The sequence below is a fragment of the Bemisia tabaci genome, chromosome 10 (assembly GCF_918797505.1).
Source record: "Bemisia tabaci chromosome 10, PGI_BMITA_v3".
In the NCBI taxonomy this organism is placed as follows: Eukaryota; Metazoa; Arthropoda; class Insecta; order Hemiptera; family Aleyrodidae; genus Bemisia; species Bemisia tabaci.
Window position 1 is genome coordinate 9,276,470 of NC_092802.1, and position 24,973 is coordinate 9,301,442.

General features: G+C 38.7%; 2 protein-coding genes across 3 annotated transcripts; both read left to right on the plus strand.

The window, feature by feature from the left end:
• The first annotated feature begins 749 nt into the window (after positions 1 to 749).
• LOC140225620 (uncharacterized) lies at positions 750 to 10,664 on the plus strand. Its single transcript, XM_072305149.1, has 2 exons — positions 750 to 3,356; positions 9,756 to 10,664. The coding sequence occupies exons 1-2, from the start codon at positions 3,299 to 3,301 to the stop codon at positions 10,649 to 10,651; spliced, it is 954 nt and encodes a 317-aa protein (XP_072161250.1). The 5' UTR covers positions 750 to 3,298; the 3' UTR covers positions 10,652 to 10,664.
• A 153-nt stretch (positions 10,665 to 10,817) lies between these two features.
• Positions 10,818 to 18,494, plus strand: LOC140225619 (uncharacterized). Of its 2 annotated transcripts, XM_072305148.1 has the most exons (5): positions 10,818 to 12,309; positions 12,926 to 13,027; positions 14,459 to 14,557; positions 15,160 to 15,360; positions 16,291 to 18,494. In XM_072305148.1, the coding sequence occupies exons 1-5, from the start codon at positions 10,818 to 10,820 to the stop codon at positions 16,542 to 16,544; spliced, it is 2,148 nt and encodes a 715-aa protein (XP_072161249.1). In that variant the 3' UTR covers positions 16,545 to 18,494. The 2 variants fall into 2 exon arrangements, with proteins under 2 accessions (XP_072161249.1, XP_072161248.1); XM_072305147.1 differs by lacking the exon at positions 16,291 to 18,494 and having other exon boundaries at positions 15,160 to 16,278.
• The last annotated feature ends 6,479 nt before the right edge of the window (positions 18,495 to 24,973 follow it).

The window sequence follows — 24,973 nt, forward strand, 5'->3', positions numbered from 1 at the left end:
TTGCATGTTTTTCTATCTTCAACCGTTCAAAAGATACCGAGGGGGGTACGGATTTTTAGGACACCCTGTAAATGAAACTGAGTTTCAGATGAGGCGGCTCCGCTCCGATACATTATCGCGCTATTCAACATTTAGTGCGTGTTTTTAAAATACCCGCCAAAACGTACCTAGTTCAGCCAATAAGAGCCGCGTGCCGCGTGATGAACCAGTTTCACCACCTCTTGTCAAATTCCTTCTCCTCCACCAATGAGAGCATAATTACTAATGCTTCCCAAGGAAATTTTCCTTTCAATTTTTTTTTAAGGAACCGAATCATTATTCTGTGACTGAATGACACGAATGGATCTGATGGAATATTTTACACACAATTAAAACAAATTATAGCCATCCTCAGAGTGCGACCTTTGTTTTATCTAGTAAAGGATAAAGGGAGAGGATAACATTGGGCCTTGGCGGGAGTAACAACCAACAACATAACTTCGAATGAATAATGTGTTCGTTTCAAGTATTACGGAGGACATTTTCATAATCAGGAACAACCAAGGTTGTTTCTGCATAAGTTTCAAGTGATAAATATATGATTTAAATCCGCTGCTAGAAATGTTTTTTTTGTTTGTGCAAATTCATAAGTATAAATAGATATTTTACTTGTTTCACTATATGAATCAGTTTTTTTTTTTCATTTCGATACATTTTATAAATTCTTATTGAATTTGTTCTTCTCTTCTGCAGACTTCATACCTAAATAGAGCTGCACCTCCTCAGAAGGGCACAAACTATTAAAAGGAAGCATACATCGGAGAATGAAGAATCAAGACTTCGAAGAAAAAGAAAGAAAAAGGAAGAGGAAGACCCGAACTTCGTTTACCATTTCAAATCAAGTATCCTATTTCAGTCACCTCAAACGTCCAGTCCAGTCAGACTAGTAATGAATTGAGCCAAGAAAGGGAAGATGAAGCCAGGAAAAAAGGACAATTAATTAAACGAAAGTGTCTACTTGGAACTTTTCTACGTTAATCAATACCGAAATATCGTTGATCCAAATGGATGCGGTACTTGATGTGAAGGAACGTCTCATTTGAATCAAATGGACTAGTCTCGTTGCATTTTTTCCAGTCATGCCAACTGGGAAAGCCATGTTCCCGTAACTAGAATTCCATGTCCCTTGAAGCGCACAGAAACTTGCAACGGTTTTACGTGAGTTGAGAGTTCATTGTCCACGCAGCAAAAGAAAAGACATGCATACGAATTTGAAAAGTATATCAAATTTAGTTACAGAAAACTACTCACATGGAATTCAATTCCACAAAAATTCAAGTTTTGACCGAAAATTTGTAAATTCCTCTGAGACTTTGCTCATAGTATTGTAGAAAAATACTACCATATAGACATGACCGAAATTAATTTCGAAAAATTTTCGAAAGGTCAAACGGTCTGACAGCTCGCCCGGCTCGCATCGCACGAAACCCGAATCCACTTCGGATTCTCTTTCTCGTCTTCGCTCGCTGCCTGCAGCGGCAGTCGTCCAGCGTTCAGAGCCAATTGGCGCTGCGGCTACCATCTCGACCCCGCGTAATTCGAATCCACGCTCTCTCCCATGTAGGAGCATCCTCCTGCCGCTTACGTGGGTAACAATGAATTTTCTTCTTTTCATAAAAAAAAAATAGAAAATCCCTGCAATCCGCCGCATAAAATTCCGATTCATTTATTTTAGCAATCAAAGACGATCCGATATGCATGGATTATTTCCAATACATCCTTTCCATTCCTGCGTATTGTGTTTTTATCTGCCCCTTGATTTGCATCTTGATTTCAAGTGAGAACATGTTTGTCCCCACGTCATGTCCATTGTAGTCCATTGTACAAGTGTGTGTAACTGTTTTGTCTATTCAACAAAATTCTTGTAAATGATTCAAGTTAAGGAATTTGTACGACGTAGTCCACTGATGTTAAACCTAGAGAAGAAGCAAAAAGAAAATCTAACCATTAGAGAGGTATCTATCTGCTGCTAATGATCTATGATGATAATGAGAAAATATTACGATTATTCCATGAGGCTTTCAAATTTTCTGTTTATTTCGGCGAAAGGTAAGTTTGAGATGAAGCTTCATTCCAAAGTCAAAAGTGGCACGTTGAGAGACAATTGAAATGATAGTAAGGAACAGTTCTATAAATGATTTTGAAGCAAACTGAGTATACTTGTATTATGTTTCAGGTACGTTTTGAGTGGTGTGATTGAGTATGTGCCGACCAGATCTCATTTCGTGGCCTAAGCGAGAAGGCGAAATGGTCAGTGGGAACTACATGATGACACAAAGTCCTTCATCAAGGCTAACTCATCTCTTGACCAAGATATTGAACCACATTTGATTATGTATACCATCCAGTAACCTGTGTGTCATCATTAAATCTCACCGAAAAAGGTATGTCATGCTTTTTCCTTAACAGAAGTCTCTACATTAAGACAGTCTTTTTTCTATTCAGGTACCATTTCATGGCTTATGACAACTTTTTGAATGCAAAATTAAGGACTTTAAGGGACTTTTAATTGTTAAAATCTAGGACTTTCAATGAGTTCTCGAGGGCACCCCAAAAAAACTTTGAAGGCTAAAAGAGTGCGTATAGAAATGAAAAATGGCTTTTCTTGTATCCTTGCTTCTTTACTTTAAACGTAAAAAATCAACCAGGCTCGGCTGGGTTTGTACAAAGATATTTGTGGAACCACTTCACAAGATTCTCCAGCAGTTGTGGAACCACACACCCGGGTTCCACAAATGAAAGGGCTCAAAATCGACCAAAACCAAGGTAGGAGGGCGTTTTGGACCTCAAGGAAGAAAAAAGAAAAGATCGACGCTGAGTTCCAGAAATATAGTTGTAAGATCGCAGCGAGTGTGTGTAAAATCGGGGTTCATATTGTGGAACCCGGCTGAGCGCTCCTGAGCGTACCCTGGCGGAGGAGTCGCAACTGGCAAGCAGCGTTGCCGCTGACGCGCCGCGACAAGTGCGAGCCGGGGCAAGTGGAGGCGCTTCGCCGTCTGCCGGCTCGATTTCGAGATTCCTTCGCGCTGTCTTTTGTCAATCTGGGGGCTGGGGGTTTTATTGCCTTTTTCCGCTCTCGGAATTTCCAAAACACCAACACGTGTTCGTCAATGTGCCGTTGTCTCGCCCCCGCTCCGGTTCGAGTTCAGATGTTGTTGTGTCAAGTTACGGAGATGTGCGGTACGGCTCCCTTCGGTTGTTTGTTAGTTTAGTATAGGTAATAATATTGTGTTTTCAATTATAAAAGGATTATAAAAGGATGAGTGGAAGTGACAGAACCAAACGGATTTTATGCCTGTCTAGGCTAATCAATGATGGTAAGTTTGAGCTTTGTATTTTCAAATTTTTTTCTTATGTAAGTGTTTATTTGATGTTTCTCATTATAAAAGTAGGTAGTGGAAGTGTTCACTTTTCCGCGGATATCTTTCTCATTAAATTATATAATTACCTATCTGAGTGCTGTTCAGGTTAAACCCTAAATCCCAAGTAGCACTGAGCAACAGAGGCGAGGCGTGAATGATCGATTTTCGATATTTCCCCATTTGAGCTGTGGTAAAGAATCGATTATTAGGGTGTTCGCTGCGAACACCCTAATAATCGATCCTTTTCCATAGGTTTAAATGGCCGATCAATCGATATATCGCAAAGCACGCCACGCCACTGCTGAGCAATGAAAATATTGAAATAATATTGAGATTTTCTTGCAATGAAATTAACATTTTTGTACCATGAAAGAGCCTCCCAAAATTTCGCTCCCTTTTCGGCATTCGATTCGACCATCGGACCAATGTTTAAATGGAAGCTTATAATAACAGAAAACTCAGATAAAAATTTAAATATGAGTATAGGAACCGTTTTCGAGTTACGGGGGGGCAAAGGGGTCAAAATCCGGCCTTATTTTTCGCTATTTTCTCGTTGAATTGATGTGTCTACGGGGTTGTTATCGTTGTTTAAACATGTTAAACACGCCGGTTTCTACGTATTTGTACACGCAAAATCGATTTTTAACGTTGACGAGCCGATATATCAATTGGTTATATCGATTTTTAGCGATTCTTTACGGAAAATCGATGGTTTTTTTAGATTGAAATTGTTTATTTTTGATTCATGGATGACTAAATGCACCTAATATGACTGTAGCACACCGACTCCTCCGTATTTTTTCTCGTAGAATTGATTTTTATCGTTGATGAGTCGATATTTCGATCGCGTATATCGAATTTTTGCGATTTTTAAGGAAAATCGATGATATTTTGCTATTGAACCTGGTTAGTCTCCATCCGAGATCAAACAAATGAACCCGATATCATCGGAGCACACCGATTCCTACGTGTTTTACAAGTAAAATCGATTTTTAACGTTGACAATACAATTTATCAATTGGTTCAATCGATTTTTAACGATTTTCCAAGGAAAATCGATGATTTTTCGGGATTGAAATTGAAGAAATCTACCAGACATGACTGGAGCACATCGAGCCCTTCGCTATTATTCTCGTAAAATCAATTTTCGAGGTCAACGAGTCGATATATCGATCGGTCATATTGATTTCTTGCAATTTTTATGGCAAATCGATGATTTTAATCGGGCATGAAATCGCTTCCTCTCGGTCCTAGGTCTGAGAAATGTATCCGAGATCAAAGAAATGAACCGGACATTATCGGAGCACGCAGGTTCCAACGTATTTTTCACGTAGAATCGATATTTGACTTTGACGAGTCAATATATCGATATGTCATACCAATTTTTGTGGAGGTATGTCCAATGGCCGCTACGCGGACCAAACATCAGTGGGCGGCACTTCGATAGGGTGGTCCAAGCTAACATTGGAAATTATTTTTTTCGCCCAATAAACCGAGGTGCCCCCTAAAGAGGTGTGTGAAAAAACGGCCAAAAATGCCTCAAGGCATTTTCGAATTTTGATCACTTGGGGTGATACAGTAGCTTCCCAGACGCCCAAAACCGGTCGCCGTTTTGCTTAGAAGCGCCGGGTTGCGACGTTGCCATTTTTTAAAGTGGAAACCTTTAAAAATTCATATCTCCGCCGCATCTCAACCGATTTCAATGAACTTTTTTTTAAAATGTTCCTCTTAGATAGAGCTTTCTAGTGGTATATAGTTTATTGGGGTTTACTTGGCTTTAAGTGGCACTTACGCGGTTTTAGCAGTTCTTGATAGACACAAAAATTTAGTTTTTATTTTACCACGATCGTGGAATCGACGGAATCTAAACAAAAACCAGTCTAAATGAAAGTTCAGATTCTCACCTTTCTAACGAGCACAAGATCATCCCGGAGAAACGTTTAGTTTCCGAGATATGACCGCTCAAAGTTGGTCACATGCGCTTTTGCACAATGTGAATGCGCCTTATCACTAAGTCATTCGCGAACTGGGGGTCCCTTATGTTCAATTTACGTTGAAATAATTACACAGAGCAGTAAGGTGTACAACACGAGCCGTATTTTCACCTTCGGCTGCTGATGTGCGACGTTGCCATTTCTTTAAGTGAAAACTCTTAAAAATGCATAACTCCGCTGCATTTCAACCGATTTCAATGAACTTTTTTTTAAAATGTTCCTCTTGAATACAGCTTTCTAATGGTATTTAGGTCTCTGGCTTTTATTGACTTTAGGGCGGCACTTTGGTCGTTTATATGGTTCTTTGCAGAGATTTTTCGTATAAAAAATAGTGTTGCTATTTTTTTTCTTTTTTTTTCGGAAGGGGGTCTGTATTTCCCCCGATTTTTTTTTAACATTCAAACTAGATCGGAAGATCACCATCGCTTAAAGTATAATTCAAAAATCTTGGTAAATTAGCAACACCAACTTCTCTTGTACAATAAGAGCGTCGCTTTCAATATTTGTATACGTAAGAATAGTGATTAAAAGAATCCCTTTTTTCAAAGTTCTTTCTTTTAAATTTTGCCATTTTAAACCCTCCCACAACCCGCGGAAAAAAAAATAAAAAATAAAAAATAGCAACACTATTTATTACATGAAAAATCTCTGCAAAGAACCGTATAAACGACCTAAGTGCCGCCCTAAAGTCAATAAAAGCCAGAGGCTTTTTATTTTTATTTTTTATTTATTTTTTTTTTTTTCCGCGGGTTGTGGGAGGGTTTAAAATGGCAAAATTTAAAAGAAAGAACTTTGAAAAAAGGGATTCTTTTAATCACTATTCTTACGTATACAAATATTGAAAGCGACGCTCTTATTGTACAAGAGAAGTTGGTGTTGCTAATTTACCAAGATTTTTGAATTATACTTTAAGCGATGGTCGATCTTCCGATCTAGTTTGAATGTTAAAAAAAAATCGGGGGAAATACAGACCCCCTTCCGAAAAAAAAAGAAAAAAAATAGCAACACTATTTTTTATACGAAAAATCTCTGCAAAGAACCATATAAACGACCAAAGTGCCGCCCTAAAGTCAATAAAAGCCAGAGACCTAAATACCATTAGAAAGCTGTATTCAAGAGGAACATTTTAAAAAAAAGTTCATTGAAATCGGTTGAAATGCAGCGGAGTTATGCATTTTTAAGAGTTTTCACTTAAAGAAATGGCAACGTCGCACATCAGCAGCCGAAGGTGAAAATACGGCTCGTGTTGTACACCTTACTGCTCTGTGTAATTATTTCAACGTAAATTGAACATAAGGGACCCCCAGTTCGCGAATGACTTAGTGATAAGGCGCATTCACATTGTGCAAAAGCGCATGTGACCAACTTTGAGCGGTCATATCTCGGAAACTAAACGTTTCTCCGGGATGATCTTGTGCTCGTTAGAAAGGTGAGAATCTGAACTTTCATTTAGACTGGTTTTTGTTTAGATTCCGTCGATTCCACGATCGTGGTAAAATAAAAACTAAATTTTTGTGTCTATCAAGAACTGCTAAAACCGCGTAAGTGCCACTTAAAGCCAAGTAAACCCCAATAAACTATATACCACTAGAAAGCTCTATCTAAGAGGAACATTTTAAAAAAAAGTTCATTGAAATCGGTTGAGATGCGGCGGAGATATGAATTTTTAAAGGTTTCCACTTTAAAAAATGGCAACGTCGCAACCCGGCGCTTCTAAGCAAAACGGCGACCGGTTTTGGGCGTCTGGGAAGCTACTGTATCACCCCAAGTGATCAAAATTCGAAAATGCCTTGAGGCATTTTTGGCCGTTTTTTCACACACCTCTTTGTTCCTTACCATCCAAATATGATACCTGCCAAATATATTCGCTCTCCGACAACATTAACACGTGCCGCCGTGAGGTTGAAAATCTCAAAAAAAAAAAATTACATTGATTTAAATGGGGCGAAAACAGGCGGTAATTCGTTTTTCGTCGAGGACCGAAATGAAAAAAAAACTTGACTTTTACTGAAGGAGATACCTTGAGGCCTATTGTGAATGAGAAAATCACATATTTGTCCCATGGGGAGGGGGGGAGAGGGTCACGATGGAGCCGATTTATTGGTGCCGGAGCGCCGCGCAAGGCATCATGCGCTAAGGTGATCCACTTTGGGCAACTTCGGAAAATCGCCCGCGATGCTCCATTTGTTTAATCCGATCCAAAAACGATGTATGCCACGTATTTGTACTTTCTGATAATGTTAAGACCTGCCACCGTGTGACTGTTTTTTGGGAAAATTGAAGGAAATAGTAAAAAAGACGAATATTTTATAACTTCGCAATGTTGGCAAAAAAGCAGCGTTGTGCCTCACTTGTGTTCAACTGGGCTTCTAAAATATGGATTTCAAGTTTCAGCGCTTGTAAAAGGTGTTCAGACACATAGCATTCAGACGGATTTAATTTTCTTGAGAGAAATCAACAAATGTTCGAAAATAGCGAAATCTGCAATAAAGGTGGAATAGCTGAAACATGTTCTAGACCGCTGATAAGTAACAGGGTATTTAATGAAAATATCAAATGATAATATTCTGAGCCACAAGGTGAGCACTATCGCGTGGAGTCAATTGAACTTCTCGTACATTACCTATAGAATAAAACGCGTAGAACTTGTTTTTTCAGAAGAAGTCTACCTCCTTCAATTACGGGGGAGTAACTGCCGAGCAGATAAACGTTTCGATCCATCCAAAAAGATGGCTTTGAAAGTGTCATAGTTTCACAGACATATCACCAGAAAAAGAAATCATTGACGATCGATAAGCGGACAGACTGCCTGCCAAGTTCACCCGTATCCCAGAAAACATGGGATTTTCTGCAAAGCTCGGCAGTTTTACCAGTGAACCATTGTTGCAATCTGCTTATCAGCGGAACAGTTAATGTACTTTTCAAACTCTTGAAACAACGTTATTCTATTTGAGGAGGCACGGTAATGCGTAACAGGGAGCAGGGAGCTTGAATATGCGGGTGCGTGCCTGCGTGGTGCTTACGTCTCTCATCAGTTTGGAGCTTGGAGCTTTCTGCATTTCCGGACATTTTTTGATTTCTCTCAATAAAATTAAATCTGCCTGAATGATATGTGTCTGAACCTTTTTACAAGTACTGAAACTTGAAATTCGTATTTTAGAAGCCTGGTTGAACACAAGTGAGGCACAACGCTGCTTTTTTACCGACGTTGTGAAGTTTCATAATATTCGTCTATTTCACTATTTTTGCTGTTTCTTTCAATAAAGAATTTGCACGCAAGTTTTTTATTGCTTCATCTGAAAGTGCCTAATGAGCTGAGTTCACAATATTTTTCAAAATTTTTTTTCGGACATGGGAAATGGGAGGAAATTGATTTAAAAGTGAGAAAATGTGCCGCCTTGTGACGTCATCTGGCGGCATTTCCCATTTAAACACATGTATTTTAGCAGAATCGGGGTTATTTTGTCATATCTTCTGTAATAATTGCTCAATTTATGAATCAAGGGTAGTTCACTCAGTAGATTCCACTTAAACAGGAAATTCGTCATATTTCAGACCCTTGCAAATTCTCCATTTTCCGAAAAAACAGTCACACGGTGGCAGGTCTTAACGTTATCAGAAACTACAAATACGTGGCATATATCGTTTTTGGATCGGATGAAGCAAATATAGGGAGCATCGCGGTCCATTTTCCGAAGTTGCCCAGAGTGGATCACCTTAGCGCATGATGCCTTGCGCGGCACTCCGGCACGTTTAAGGGTCATTTTAGCCTACCGTAAGGGTGGTAGGTAATCATCGGAGACCAATTTCGTTGAAGTAGCCTTCATCTACGCAAAAAGTTGTGCCACCTGCAAGAACATTATGGTTCCTGAAGTCTAATAATTTGCCGGTGACAAAGCGTCGAACTTCAGAAAAATGCGATTTCGGGAGTTTAAATAGCGTTTTGGGGCCACTTTAGCCAATCGTAAGGGGGGAAGGTACTTACCTGAGAGCAAATATATGTTAAAATGTCCTTAGTCTACACACAAAGTTATGTTAGGAAAACCATAAATAATAATGGGTGTTGAGCATCCTCCTTCAAAAACGCTACTCAAATCGGCGGAAAGCGTAAAAATGCGCCTTTTCAGTTTTACGCGCTGCTATTTCCCCCTGTTTTCGGCACCATTTAAATTTTACGTAAAGGCCTAAAATTGTTTTACAGTGTTTTCACATCAAATGGAACCAATATACGGGGTGCTGCCCATTAAACGTCAAAAACTGAATAAAAAATAATAAGGGCCACCATAAGGGGACAGCCCTTTACCTGCTTAAAATAGTAATTTTATCAATGAAATTCTGATTAGGCTTCTTAATTTTTCAGGTATTGTCACGAATGAAAACGAAACCAACCGGGAAGTACAATCTGATAAGACTATTCCTGATCTCACAAAAAGCCACGATGATATTAATTCAGAAGCAGAAACATCTGCTTGTCCACGCGGAACTTACAAGGGTGATTTTGACACAGAAAGTTTAGCAAGTTCTTCTACAGCTAATCGTTTTTCAGCTCTGAATTTTTTTATAGAGGAAGATGCCATTAGTGAAGCCTCCTCAAAACCGATAGCTTATGTCAGTCCTATGAAGAGACCAATAGGCTCACAAGAGGAAAAAAGCTCTGAGGATGAAAACGATGATTCTGTCGCATACAATCATGCGGATGCTAATGACCAACCTCAACCTAGCACATTGAATCATGAAGATGAAAACGAGCAACCTGGTGCATCAAACCTTGAGGATGAAAACAACCAACCTGCCTCATCAAATCATGAGGATGAAAATGACCACAGTGTTGCATCAAATAATGAGGATCAGTCTGCAACATCAGACGCTGACTATGAACCATCTGACAGTACCTCTGATGACAATTCCTGTGATGAAATCCATTCTCCAGTCCCCAATGAAACTAAAAGAAAGAAAGAAAACTCTCAACGAAAGGAGAAATATTCAAAAAACTCAGGAAACGTAGATGCTTCAAGTATAAATGACCCACCAGCAGTTGAAACTATCGTTCCTTCCACATCAGTTGTGTCGAAAAAGAAGAAAATAACGAAGAAGCGCACCAAAAAAGTATCATCAGATATCATATTGCCAACGATTTCGAAGGAGCAAACTAAGAATAAAAGAGTTTTCGATAAGAGACATTGTTGTCTATTTTGTCAAACTTTTCATTATCACATTGTCCGGCATTATGAGCGGTGTCATAAAGTCAGAGCCTGAAGTAAGGGATTTACTTCTCTTACCAAGGCGAAGTCGGAGAGGTGAAAGTAGAAATGATCGAGACCATAAATTTACGTTGCTTCTCCGCGAAGGTGACTTTTATCATAATTGTTCTGTATTGAGCACGAAACAAGGAAACTTATTGCTGGTAAGGCGTCCCACTGAGATGGATTCCAGGCTGTATACTTATGCGGATTACACGCCATGTCCGTATTGTCTAGGATTCATATTGAAGAAAAACCTGAGCCAACATACTTGGAACTGTGTAGGGGTGTCAGCAGAAATGCAAAAAAGGAAAGCGGAAGGGCATATAGAAGATATTATCTCCAAAAGTGAGGCTCTTTTGGGAAATTGCTCTGCCATATCAATAGATCAAGAGTTTTACCAAAATATTATGACCCGTATGAAAGACGACGAAATAACTGGCATCGTAAAAAATGATACTTTGATTTTACATCTAGGTGCATTCCTATACGCTAAGTTCAACGTAACGCAAAAAGAATATATTAGACAATCAATGCGTATGCTTGCCAGATTTTTACTTGAAATTCAAAGCATCGACGAAAAAATTACTTCCTTGCCTATGTGTTTCGACCCTGGAAATTTTGATCATATTCTGCAAGCTGTGCAACATTTATGTATTGCTGAAAAGCGGAACTTAGAGCGAGTTAATTTTCAAAAGGCTGCACTATTATTGAAGCTGGGGCCATTATTAAAAAAAACGAGCACCCTTCACAGAGGTATGTGTCTCAGGCAACTGAACAGCGAGGACCCGAAGGTAAGAGAAGAAGCAAAGCAAGGTAACAATAATGCGAAAAATTTCATCGAGTTAATGGAACTGGAGTGGAAAACTCGACTTTCATCGACTGCCTTGTCTAATCTAAAAGAGCGGAAGTACAATTGCGGTGAGTTGCTCCCACTTACTGAAGATCTTATGAAGTTACGAGCTTTTGTTGATGCTGAATTGAATCGTGTACTTAAGGAACTGAAGGAGAGTATCACTATCCCACAAAGCAGGTATTTCAGCGAACTTCTACTGGTCAGTGTTATTTTGTTTAATAAAAAGCGAACAGGTGAGGCAGCAAAAATGAAACCAGCGCACTATGAGAAGCGGCCCAACTGGCATGAAAATTCAGCCGATGAGTTGAAAGCAGCCATGTCACCCTTGGAAAGAAAGCTTGGCGAAAATATGGCTGTTTTGGACATACGAGGAAAACATGATAGGTCTGTCCCTGTTGTATTGACGAAAGAAATGCAGGAAGGAATTGAATTCCTTTTAAAACATCGGACTCAGATCGGAATCAACAAAAACAATCCTTATATTTTTGCTATTGCAGGATTTGATGAAGCCCATTTACGTGGTCATGATTGCGTACGTAAAATCTGCGGTAAATTACCCCTGGTAAAACCTAGATTGATCCAAGGCACAAAATTAAGGAAATATATTGCCACCGTTACACAAATCCTCAACCTATCAACAAATGAGACAGACTGGCTCGCTCGCCATTTGGGTCATGATATTGCGGTGCATCGTGACTTCTACAGACTTCATGACTCAGCAATCGAAGCCACCAAAGTAAGCCGAATCTTATTGGCAGTTGATTCTGGTCAGGTGAACAAGTTTGCAGGGAAGAAACTAAATGAAATAAATTTAAATGGTAAGAATTTTTAATTTTCCATTTTACATTGCTTGATATGCCTGTGAGTAACTCTTTAATCGCAGACTATGACTTGTCAGTTTTCTATTATGAAAATGATGGAAAATGCAGCAAGACATTTTTTTACATTAAGATGTTGCACAGTTGCTCAGGACTCCCCCCCCCCCCTTCTTTTTTTAAAAAGGAAATAAAAAATTAAAATAGAATGAGGGATTGGTGCGTTTACAGGGATTACCTACCTATATTACGAAGCCGCTTATATCCGGGCAAGGTGGTCAAGTAATTTCGTTGCTTGAATTTTTAAATGCCTTTTTTTAGCCCCCTGGCTTAAATAAATCGGAAAATTTTGATGCTATAAAATCTTTAAAGAAACTGGAATTTTGAAAAGTAGAGGACCCTCATCACTGTGACTGGGGGAAGCACTGGAAAAAGGGGGAAAACTTTATTAACATAACTTGCCGGTCCTGCTCACTTTAAATGAATTTAATATTCAGACGGAAACACTGATCACTTGTGTTTCCGTCCAGTTATATCTTCTCTCTCACAACTTCTATATGTGTTCATCGAATTATTTTTACGGATGAATAAATTATGATGCCAAGTATCATGATTTCAGATTTGCCAGACTTGGACAGCGAACAACCTGCAGTGTCCGTAGATGTCTTCTTAAATGATGATAATGAGGTATGCGAGAATGAACCCGTTGCCAGTGAACCAGGTGAGAAAAATTTCGAAACAATGTCATACATAGGTACTGTACTTTGTTTCATTCTTATGTCCATTCACTTCTTGATGATTGAATAGGCCAATTCAGTTCTCTGAAAATGAAACTGACCCTCTCCGATACTTATTCCAGGAAAATAAGCCGAAAAAGGGTTCATAGTTTGCAAAAATCCCGGGTAGTAATTTTTCATTGATTCCTATGTAATTTTTGACGCTAAATCCGAATTTGCCAAAAATTTATCTGACGACAAAAGTAGTTATTTTCAAAAATAAAGCTCGTTAAAGTTCCTATAAAAGTGTTTCTATTCACCTATTTACTCAAGGCAAAATTAAGCGCAATGGCGGGCGCCGAGCTTTGAAAAATGAGCGAAAATTGCGCTTTTTCCCCTATGTCTCCTTTTCTACACGTCCGACGAGTAATTTCTGGACGAATTAAGTGAAGATGATAAAATTTTCACCAAGTTACATGAAGTGATGTAAAAAATAAGGACCCCAACACATTCCAGTGTTGCCAAAATTACCTAAAATTGTTTTTTGGCTGTTTTGGACCATTAGTATTGCCCCGTTAGAATGGCGCAAGCTCGCTTTGGAAAGCCAGATTCAGCGCTCATGCATGTACCGATACTGATAGCGCTGCTTGTTTGCATCTTTTATCTGTGTACCTGGCGGCGCGTTTCAGCCGTCTGTTGTGTTATCACTCCTGCAGATTGCGCTGGATTCTTAACTGTGTGGCAACTTTGGAATGTGTTGGGTTTTTTATTTTTTACATCAATTCATGTAACTTAGTGTAAATTGTATCATCTTCAATTAATTCGTCCAGAAATTACTCGTCACCCGGGTAAAAAAGGAGACATACGGCAATAACCGCAATTTTCGCTCATTTTTTAAAGTTCGGCGCCCTCCATCATGCTTAATTTTGCCTTGAGCAAAAAAGTGTATTGGAACACTTTTATAGGAAATTTAACGAGCTTTATTTTTGAAACTAATTTGTCGTCAGATCATTTTTTGGCAAGTTACAGGCCATAATCAGAACTAGAGGCCGATTTAAGGCCATTTTTGCCAAATTTGGCAACTTACGGTCTGAATTTCTGGTGCAAAGATAAAATTCGGATTCAGCGTCAAAAAGTACATAGGAATCAATGAAAACATTCCTACCCGGGATTTTTGCAGGCTCTTTTCCTTATTTGCCTGGACTAATTGTTTGATCTCAGGAAACATTAACACAAGATAAAATATCCTATATGGGTCATATTTTAAACTTCATCACTCTTTTTATTCATTTTTGAACTTGAGACGCTCAGTAAAGAATTTTTCCTGCGCCGCCATTATTACATTCATTATTATATTTGGATAAGCAGAAAATTACAGTAACTATTAACAGGCTGCCATCTATGTATCCGTAATCCATGTTGTTTTCTGATTTAAGAGACTCGCAATACACTCCTGGCAAATACTCAACAAAATGAAGAATTGGGAAACGTTAATGAGAATGGACCATATGAAAATGTTCCGCCTCCAGATTGCGGTACGAATATTTAAATTTCCAGTCAAAATGCTTGAATTTTTTCCGAATGGTAACAAATTTTAAAATAGCAAACTACCAAAGCTCTTTCTGGCAGTTTATTATGAATAAGTAATTTTTCTTTGTTATAAAAGAGGGCGGCTATTAACAGTTGGCATGACTTCACTGTCATATCACAGAGTGTCTAAAGCCCTTAGACCTTTCGTCCGCTACCTATTGAAGTTTTGAGGGAGGACATGCTGTATCAGTCTTGCAAATAACAAATTGCAGACAGTAGGTATGGTTTATTTTATTATTTTTTTTTTTCAATCAAAACAGAGCATGAAGTTTTGATTCAACCCAACACTTTTAAGCCCTGAACACAGCAGATTAAAAATTTGCAGCTTAAGCAGCTTTTTGTCGAAACTACAATTTTGTAAATGCAACTCAAAGGTCATAGCTCGAGTTCCAATCAACACTTTTTGTGCTGCAATGCTCTTGAGTGCAAGGGTACCATTCTATTTTGCGTTTTACAGAAAAAAGGTCCATATTCCCATAAACGATCACAGATGTGTTATTGTTGGAAAAAAGATTCCCTTTTTAAACATTGCTCTTACTCTTTCCAGAAACCGTGAAGCGTGTGTCCAAGAGAAAAAAAGATATTTCAAAAGAGTTACCGCATTCAGAGAAGGAGAATCCGAAAAAACCCAAACGGAAGCCTCCGCTTCGGACTAGAAACCAGAAAATAGAAGATGACTCCGACAGTTATGAGCCAAGTTCTGATGGAGATTCTGAGAAGGAGTACGAAGAAATTGCGAAGAAAAGAAGTAAGTCATACTCCACAGTAAAACATCTTTCAGGCAGTGAATTTGTAAATGTTTCTCATTTGGGTCCCAAAAGAATCTTTCATAGTTTTCAACAGGCCCCTTCCTATCCCTTTTTTAGAGGCAAATTTTCAAATTTTCTTCGGTCCTCTACATCTCGATGGGGAAAAAGCAAAACCACATATCTCTATTACGGCGTTTCTTTCTGCTCCAATTTTATTTTTTCTGAAGAGAAACAAGGCAACGAGAGCTTGAGATGTATGCAGAATATTCTGCTAAGAGATAAGGAAAATCAAGGAAGTTTTCAAGAAATTAAGTTGCCACAGAAAAATAATATGACGGAAAGTCTGCAACGTCGTAAACGGAGATACGTGGTTTCGCACTGTGGCCACCAATGTACTGTTTCAGTGCATGCGATCGTGACTGACTATAATGATATTTTTCTTTCCTTACTTCAGTCTTTTATCCATGTAAAAGTCTACATTTACAAAAACTGTCTCAAATGGAAGAAGCAATGAGTTATGAAAAACCTCTGAACTTTTATGAGGATTTAGAGCTTTTCGTTTTGATTAGAATAGCATTCTCAGAGTTGCCTTGCCCATACTACAGTTGAAAGTTCTGTAACCGTACAGCTTGAATAAATTTTTTGCAAAATGCGTCGTTATAGCAAGTATGCGTGAGAATGCGTCGTAACTTTAATTAAGCTCCTAAAAATCTTCAAGTAGTCCCTTAAAATTGAGCTTAATAGACCAGATTGCTCCTAAAATTTAAAATTGAGTTCAGATTACCGATTTGAACCTTCTCTGTGCTTATCATTCACGAGAAATGTAGAAACTGTATAAAATAGAAATCACAGGCACGAGGAAGCAAGGATACAAAATGAGAGAAAAAGTTAAGATTATCATTCGTAACAATCTCTTAATTCTGTTTCAGGGCCGAATGTGCAGAAAAAATTAGTCACAAAGGGCAAGCAAGTTCATACGCCTTGGTCCACTGATGAACAGATGGCTATCACAACGTTCTTTAAAAATCAAATTCGAAATTTCAAAACCATTGGACTTAAAGACGCAGAGGAATGCATTAATGCTAATCAAGCTGCTCTGTCGAGACGGACCGTCCTAAATGTTAAACATTGGTATTTTAACTACCTGAAAAAACTAAAAAAAATGATGGGCAAAGATAAGTAAAAGAGTAAAGATCTTATTTGCATTATAGTTATCTAAGTTCATGAAGAGCACTTTACATGTAATAGCTTTTAATACCCATTATCACTGATTAAAACAATAATTGTAGATTTATTATTGACCGATTATAAAACTTAAAGTGTGAGACTGAATTATGAGGATTATAAGACTGAAATATATTTACGGAGACCGATTATTTTATTTTTTTTCATCATAAGTTGACCTTGTACTATCAGTTTTATTTTGAACTTGTTTTTAAATATAGTACCTTATTTTATTCAGCAAAAATTCAGTTTTGATTTCATTTTTTTGCTCAAGCGTTTGTAGCATGTATCATTCGAACACATCCATTATATTATTTCATTGATGTTTTAGTTATTGAATACCCCGGTACGGTCTTAGAGTTTTGAACCAGGTTCTTCAGCTGTCTTTCAGACTAAGATTCTATGTGCATGTAATCGTTTAAGACGCCATCACCTGCCAGGAATGCCAGCTTGGATCAATCTCATCTAGGTACTTGGCTCAAACCAAGATGAAGGAAAGGAAGGCATGCTCTTCCAATGCTCGCTTGGTTGCATTGGTCTCTGTTCAGTCTTGGCGGGAAATTTGCTCAGAGGGAGAAAAGGACCAATGAGAATAGAAAATTACAGAATCGGAACCCTGAACCGGAACTTCATTCTAAAACTGAAACGAAATCAACGCGACTAAGCGTTGGTTCTGTAAATTTTAGTAACTTGAATAGAGGAAGAGATTACCTCCGTTTCACTTACCTTGAGCTTAAACCCCTTTCATTTTAAAAAGGTCCCCCACCTACCTTGCAAATTAAATTTCCTCCTAATTTTTTCGTAAAGATTCTGAATTTTCTAGCTTATCAAACTCTGAATTTTTCGATATATTTTATCAGGTTTTTCTTGTTCCTCCATAATTTTTTTCTAAATCATCTGAAATTTTTAAATGCTTGCTTTGGTTTAGGAAAAAGTTACTAAAAAATTGCAAGCTACCTACTGGACGCGAAATGTTGATTTTTTCAAAGCGTACTTTTCCTCTTTCTGAAATAATCTTAGGAAATGAGGAGAATTGAAAGACTTTTTCTGAGGGTCATTTTTAAAGACATCCCCGAAACTTAAAGGTTTCCCTGTTCAATGTATATCTGAGGCTTAAGAAGACCTTAAAGGCAAAGTAACATGCCTATGAATGCGATCCTGAAAATTTAGATGGAATAAACTCTTTATAAATACCAAGAAATTTATTTCAAGGCATCCCTGGTCATTAAAAGACGAAAACTTAAGAATGGATGGAACTTCCCTAGGGAAGGAATCTTGCAGAAGTTTGCCCCCCTCCCCCTCCTCTGTATATTAGTTTTTCTCAAAAGAGGATCCTATCAAGAATTTTCGAACCTTAAATGCAACCACTCGATAATAAGCCACTCAGGGATATTTTGCCTTCCCTGTGAATTTAAACTTTGGGCCTCGCCCCTTCATCCCTGAAATCTGAAACTTAAAAAAAAAAAAAAAAAAATCATTATACGGTATGTATTCCATTTTAGTTGCTTTCTGTATTATTGAATCCTTCTTTTGACAAATAAAAACATTTTAACCTTATCTGGGACAATCGTGGGAAACATCAATATTTATGGAACCACACACACGGGTGCCTCTTTTTAAAAAAGCTTGGCAACACGGAAGCTGTGTGTTGCGTGTGTGTCATCATTTTGTGGAACCCGCCCGTTGTGGAACCCGGGTTCAATAAAATGAGAAGTGTGTTTTCATATATCTCACTTGTTAAAGAGTGTTTCGGAACTCTAATCTAGTGTGCCTTTATTTTGCAAGTAAAGCAACACATTTTACGCAAAATCTCGGGTGGATTCCACTAATCAGTTTCTGGAGTGTGGTTCCACAAATATGCCTGTACAAGTAAATGTGTGTGTGAATGTGTGGGAAAATAATTAATTAAGGAAACTTTCTTACCACACACATTCAGATACAACACCATTCACAGTAAATCAATTTTATCCATTCGGAGATATGCTCCTGAGCACTTGCAGGAAAGGAATTCAAGAAGGAAAAGAAATTAATAGTAACAGATGCTTAAATCCATTTGAGAGAAATGAAATCTCATGATTAAAATCCATGAGTTTAAAAGAGCTGAGAAAATATGACTTGATTATACTTTCATTATGTTTCAGGTGCATGTTAAGTAGTGAAAGCTAGTACTCAGCAATGATTACTTTGTGGCCCGAGTAAGATTTCAGATTGTACAGTGATGATGAGCGATGACAGCAACATCAAGTTCTTCATCGAGACCAAGACCTCCATTGGCTCGAATGTAGAGTATTCTTATTTGTACATTATTTTTCTGTAGGTAACCTGTAAGTAGAAATTCTCATGTTTGCTTCCACTCTAAATCACAGAATGTACGTAAGCATAAGGCTGCGCAATCGATGTTTCCTTTTATCCTTATTCTTGCTTTTGTAAATTTGTACAAAATTTGAGCAGAGTTGTGGCACAAGTAAGTGATTAACTGAATTCTTGTACATTTCATTTCTGTGATCATTCAGAGATTCCGGTGAGAAGCATCACTAGGTGGCGATTCAGTTATTAATTTTACTAATCAAGTAGTTTATTGATGATACTCAGATATTTGTTGCCTCCAATCACTAGATCATGGCGATACATCGTAAATTTTTGTATTGAAATTGCATAAAATTTTAAGCTTTGGTCCAGCAGACACGACAGTTACTTCTGGTTCTCTGGAAGAATTCATCAGGTAGCGTAACGTTCGTATCTTATCCGCTCTCGAACTGATCTCTTATCTCTGGTCCGAACTCTTGTTCCTCTTCTGAGCTAATCTTTTCTCTTGATTTGTCTTTACTTTGTATTCTTCACACCTAACCTAGTTACTTCATCTGTCATCATGTACGTTTTCCGTGGAGCCAGTCAATTGGTTCGTATGCTTAATAATTTTCCTGTCGAAGATTCTGTATCCTTGGCAGTTAGTGGGCTTCTGCTTGTTGCCTTCCTCCGACGAACCATGATCTGTGGCTCAGATCGATCCTAAAAACCCAGATTCTTAAGCGCCTTTCAAGAAATGAAGCCTTCGACAAAAACAGGGATATTCTTATCATTTTAGCAGGGACTGACGACATCAAGGCGAAAGTTGATGTCCCATCCCTTAAAAAGGCCTTGAAAGCCCTCCTTCTTTATGCCGAAAGACACTTCCGCTTCATCGTCGTCGGCAGAATCCCTCCTATTCCTCTCTTTCCTGCGCATGTCAATCGCAAGATTGATGTGGTCAATCAATGGTTGTCGAACTTTTGCTCCAGAGAATCATTGCGTGATCGTGTTCTTGTGGTTGACAGCTTCTCTCCCTTCATGCGTAAAGACTCTTGGGAACCTGATCGCCGATTTTACGAAAAGTTTTATTTTCCTAAAAGAGGTCATCAGAATCGCCGAGTAGACTTGCTTAACTTGAATCGAGAGGGTCTGCGCATCCTTCATCATCTCCTCCTGGAAGCGGCTCAGCGTTTCACAACCTAATGTCTTCCCTTTTTTTTGTCCTCAACACTCCAAACTGTGCTCGAAGTATCCAACCGGTTCTCTAAAGGACCACTGAACAGTATTGACCGGAATGTGTGTACTTTATTCTATCCACATTTCATTGCAATACTACCATTGCAATATGCAGTATATCATGTGCATACTGTCATTGCAATACTACTCTGATAAATTGGCCGGAGGCCAATTTTTGCACTGAAAGTGCAATTGATAACAAACCTTTCGAGTCAGTTTATACTGCTCCAAACTCTTCATTTTTCTTGTAAGTGTTGAAATGTACCGTACTTGTTCAATTGTGTATGTAATTTTTCTTGTCGATCTTGTATTGTAACTCATTTGTGTAATTCTGTATGTGCCTAATTATTTCCTATGTAAGGAGAGATATTTATGTTTATGAACGGACCGGGTCACAGTCCCGGAACCGAAACTCAACCGTTGGTTTAAATTGTTTTGATATTTGTCCTGAGGCTAATTTTCATTTTTCATGCTTGTGTTTTTTCTTGAAGAAAATGAGGAAAAATTCTCATGCTTCAAAAAATTTACTGACCCTGCAAGAAGAGAGAGAGAAATAGAGTACAGGATTGAGGCGCTGCTCAGGAGCGATACACTGCCCGCCGACACCAATATTTTCGAATATTCTAGTAATTTTATGTTTATTAAGGTTTTTCCAGTTTATTTTGTGTAAAGGACATTGTGGTTTGTCTGGTCCCCAGACATGTGTACAAAATGGTAAATATACCGAGGAAAATACCAAAAGGTCGACTGTTTGAGTTCTTTTCGTGAGCATTTTGTCCTCTCTACCACTACGTCCTATGCCGGGCGCATAATACTTATCATATCACCCCCTCCTAGAGCACTCACTATTACACTCACACCGGCTCCAGAATTTTGGAGCGTTAGAGGGCCGAACTGTCCAAAATTGCCTTATACTAATAGCGTGTTTCGTGCTATAGCGGAGGCTCAAAATTTCTGATCGATGTTAAAAAATGAAGGGGGGAGAAATTTTTTTCGGTAAGCAGGTATGCCCTTGAAATGAGCCCCCCCCCCGCGATTAGCATGTGACGCTCGAAAGCACCTGATTAACAACTCTATGTACCGAGAAACATTTTTAAACATTTTCCACAACTTCAAATCATGCCATGATCCATGAGCATGATTTGTAAATGTTTTTGGTGGGGGAAACCAAAGCACCCATTCACTATCCTCGTAACGACTGACGGTATGAAGTGGCTACAAGCAATCACATTTTCGTGGGGCACCAGCCATTTCTCGTCTAACGCTTATGGGCAATGAAATTACTTACTCAGATAAGCTCATATCAAATCAATGAACATTACAAACTGGTTGTGTCCGACAAGTTTGTTTTCGTCCCTTTGGCAGTGATAACATTTTATGGAGGGGCAACCATGTTTGATTAAATTATTTTAACAACAACCTTTTCACCAGAATTTCCAACTGCCTATCGATCGCTTTATTTCGTCTTTAGCTCCACTCAATACATTTTCTGGAGGCACCTCGCTTGATTAAATTGGTTTTGCGACTTCTTCTGCCAAAATTTTCGACTTCTTTCGCCAAATTGTCGACAGCTGCAAGCCTCTGATAGACTAAATGATCCAGCAGCGATTCCAACAAAATTTTTTTTTCCTCCAGATGCATAAGTTTTCGATTTAGGTTCCTCAGTTTTCATCAGTCAGGGCATGCTTCATTTAAATTCAATTTTTCCTTCAAGCTTCAGCTCTTTCTTCCCATTTAAACGTCCAAACAGCACCAACAAATTGAATCGTATTATTACGAATTTTGAGTAAACAACCGACAGGAGCCGAACAACCTCCTTCTAGTTTTCGTAGAAAACTTCTTTCAGCAATGACACAGCAGACAGTTTCAAAAATCATGCAGTGATTCCAATAATGATAGGGTTTTTGGGTCATTTTCACGACACTCAACTCCAAGAGCTCCCTGCCCAACAGCGAAAAGCATTTCCTCTCCATCTAAGACCTGTCCAATACGATCCAGCCATCCCATTCTTTATAACAACCTGCAGATGCTAAAATAATAGCAGCATAGCTGTTTTCTTCCGAGGTCAATTTTCTAAATCTGTCTCAAGATTGCCCCGAAATATTTTCTACGGTGAATTGAGGATTAGTTGCGGCGAAGTTGAGCAGTCCTCCCTGAGTGAACTTGTGCCAATAAACACTTCTTTCTGGAAGTTCCTTCAGCTTTTTTGCCTTCATACTTTCCATTTAAGAGAACAACATCTCTTGCATCTTCTCGCCTACATACAGCTCCTAAAACTAAACCTTCCGGTAAAGTGGGTGGGTAAATCTTTCAGTGAATGAACAGCAAAATAAACCCTCTTCTCTTTCAGTGCAATCTCTAATTCAGCGTGAAGAGACTTTTTTCACCATATTTTCGGCAAGGGGTATGTGCAGTTCTTTGTCACCAATGGTGTCCAGGACTCTATTTCAAAATTCAAATGAGGATGCAGTTCTTTCAGCCTGTTTATCACAAAGTTTGTCTGAATCATTGCTAGCTTGCTCTTGCGAGAGCCAACTTTGATAACCTCGGACTCAGACATGCTGGTGGACTTGGGAAAAAGAAGTGTGAGAGACTTCGTCACGTAGAAGTACACTGCAATTAACTTCAAGACATAACAAATGCACAAAATACTTAGAACATGACTATGAAATGAGCGCTATTAGTCTTCCTGCAAATGACGTGACACAATTCCATCGCTCGTACTTTCACTCATTCACTGCTTGAGATGTGATAATGTGACCTAACTTCTGCCGTCACGGTTGGAGGCCAAGCCACCGGAGGCGGACCTTAAAAACATTTTTTTTGGTGGTGGTCTCATCACCGGTGGTCCTGCGCCGTCGCCATCCCCCGAGTCACAGGACAGATTCAAGTAGTTAAATCTATGGATCTTGTAAGTCTATAATTTGTGTAGTTATCCGTTGCAAGGTATACTCCCCCCTCTCTTTTTCCCAAACTCTTTATTTTTCTTGTGAGTGTTGAAATGTACCGTGCTTGTTCAATTGTGTATGTAATTTTTCTTGTCGATCTTGTATTGTAAACTCATTTGTGTAATTCTGTATGTGCCTAATTATTTCCTATGTAAGGAAGATATTATGTTTATGAACGGACCGTCACAGTCCCGGACCGAAACTCAACCGTTGGTTAAATTGTTTTATATTTGTTCCTAGCTATTTTCATGTTTTCATGCTTGTGTTTTTCTTGAAGAAAATGAGGAAAAATTCTCATGCTTCAAAAATTTCCTGACCCTGCAAGAAGAGAGAGAGAATAGAGTACAGATTGGGCGCGCTCAGAGCGATACCTGCCCGCCGACACCAATATTTTCGAATATTCTAGTAATTTTATGTTTATTAAGGTTTTTTCCAGTTTTATTTTGTGTAAAGGAAATTATGGTTCGTCCTGGTCTCCAGACATGTGTACAAAATTGTAAATATATCGAGGAAAATCCCGAGGGTCGACTGTTTGAGTTCTGTTTCGTGAGCATTTGTCCTCCTCTACCCCTACGTCCTATGCCGGGCGCATAATACATAGCATATCACCCGCCACCTAGAGCACTCACTATTACACTCCACACCGGCTCCAGAATTTTTGAGCGTTAGAGGCCGAAACTGTCCAAAAATGCCTTATACTTTTTTTTTTTTTTTTTTTATAAATTTTTATTGTCATAAGGCAATACATTAATGTCACTACTACTATGTTAAACTTAGTATCTATTGACTAGTAACTAACATTGGCTTATTGGTTTATAAATACGATTAGAACAGATAATAAGTAAATATACTCTATTATAAATTTGGTGGATATGTAATACATAATTATTGTGTTTGAAAAAAATTAAGTTTATCTTGAGTGTGATTATAAATCGGGTAGAGTTATGATTGTTGATTTAATTGGAGTTAACTTTTAAATATCTTATTAATAAACGTTATATACAATGAGATATTTGGTGTCTTTTTTTTAATTGGTTTTCGTATCTTTCCCCTGTCCGGCTCGTCACCCAACCCAACCCCCGAGCTGTCCCAGGTGCGAGTGAACTCTGCTTCCTAGGTCAGTTCGTAGGCGAAGGCGAGCGGTCCTAACAAAGCGACACATATGAGGACACAGTGAACAGTTTTTATTAAAAGCGTGCTGGTAGATCGAAAACACTTTCTTCTTTTCAGTCGCCTAGCCTGTTATGATTGGAGGTATCTAAATATTCCCAGACCTTCATTATTTAGAGTGATAATGAAGTCGTTCTTCATATATTAATGGTCGTATCTTTAATAGTTTCTTTCACTGTTGGCATCTCAGCTCTCTTCTTATATCTTCATTTTGATGTAGCCTTATACTAATAGCGTGTTTTCGTGCTATAGCGGAGGCTCAAAATTTCTATCGATGTTAAAAAATTAAGGGGGGAGAAATTTTTTTTCGGAAAGCAGGTATGCCCTTTGAAATGAGCCCCCCCGCAGATTAGCATGTGACGCCTCAAAAGCACCTAACTTCTGCTGTCACGGTTGGAGGGCCAAGCCACCAGAGGCGGACCTTTACAGAATTTTTTTTTTTTTTTTTTTGGGGGGGGGGGGGAGGGGACACGTTCATTAGATGTTTTTAAGATCGTCATATTAACTTTACTCAATTATACTATTTCAGGGACTCTCCTCGGCGCATTTGTTCAGCCCCTCCATCGTCGAACCTGACGAACCCCTCGCCATAAGGGATTTGAGGAAATCCTCCACGCTATCGCGGCCCACCTTTAATCATTCTTACGAAAAAATGGGCCATCGTGGAAGCGGAATTACGGAGGTCGACGCCCCCTGCGTCGTCGGTGGGCATGCATGTTCATCGCTGTGGAAATTAGTGCAAGGA

What these genes read in the sequence shown, in the direction of transcription:
- LOC140225620 (XM_072305149.1), top strand. Translation starts at nt 3,299, where the DNA reads ATGAGTGGAAGTGACAGAACCAAACGGATTTTATGCCTGTCTAGGCTA. An exon ending in GTCTAGGCTAATCAATGATG is followed by an intron (nt 3,357 to 9,755) that starts GTAAGTTTGAGC and finishes TTAATTTTTCAG; the next exon opens with GTATTGTCACGAATGAAAAC.
- LOC140225619 (XM_072305147.1), top strand. Translation starts at nt 10,818, where the DNA reads ATGGATTCCAGGCTGTATACTTATGCGGATTACACGCCATGTCCGTAT. An exon ending in ACCCGTTGCCAGTGAACCAG is followed by an intron (nt 13,028 to 14,458) that starts GTGAGAAAAATT and finishes TTCTGATTTAAG; the next exon opens with AGACTCGCAATACACTCCTG. An exon ending in TGTTCCGCCTCCAGATTGCG is followed by an intron (nt 14,558 to 15,159) that starts GTACGAATATTT and finishes TACTCTTTCCAG; the next exon opens with AAACCGTGAAGCGTGTGTCC.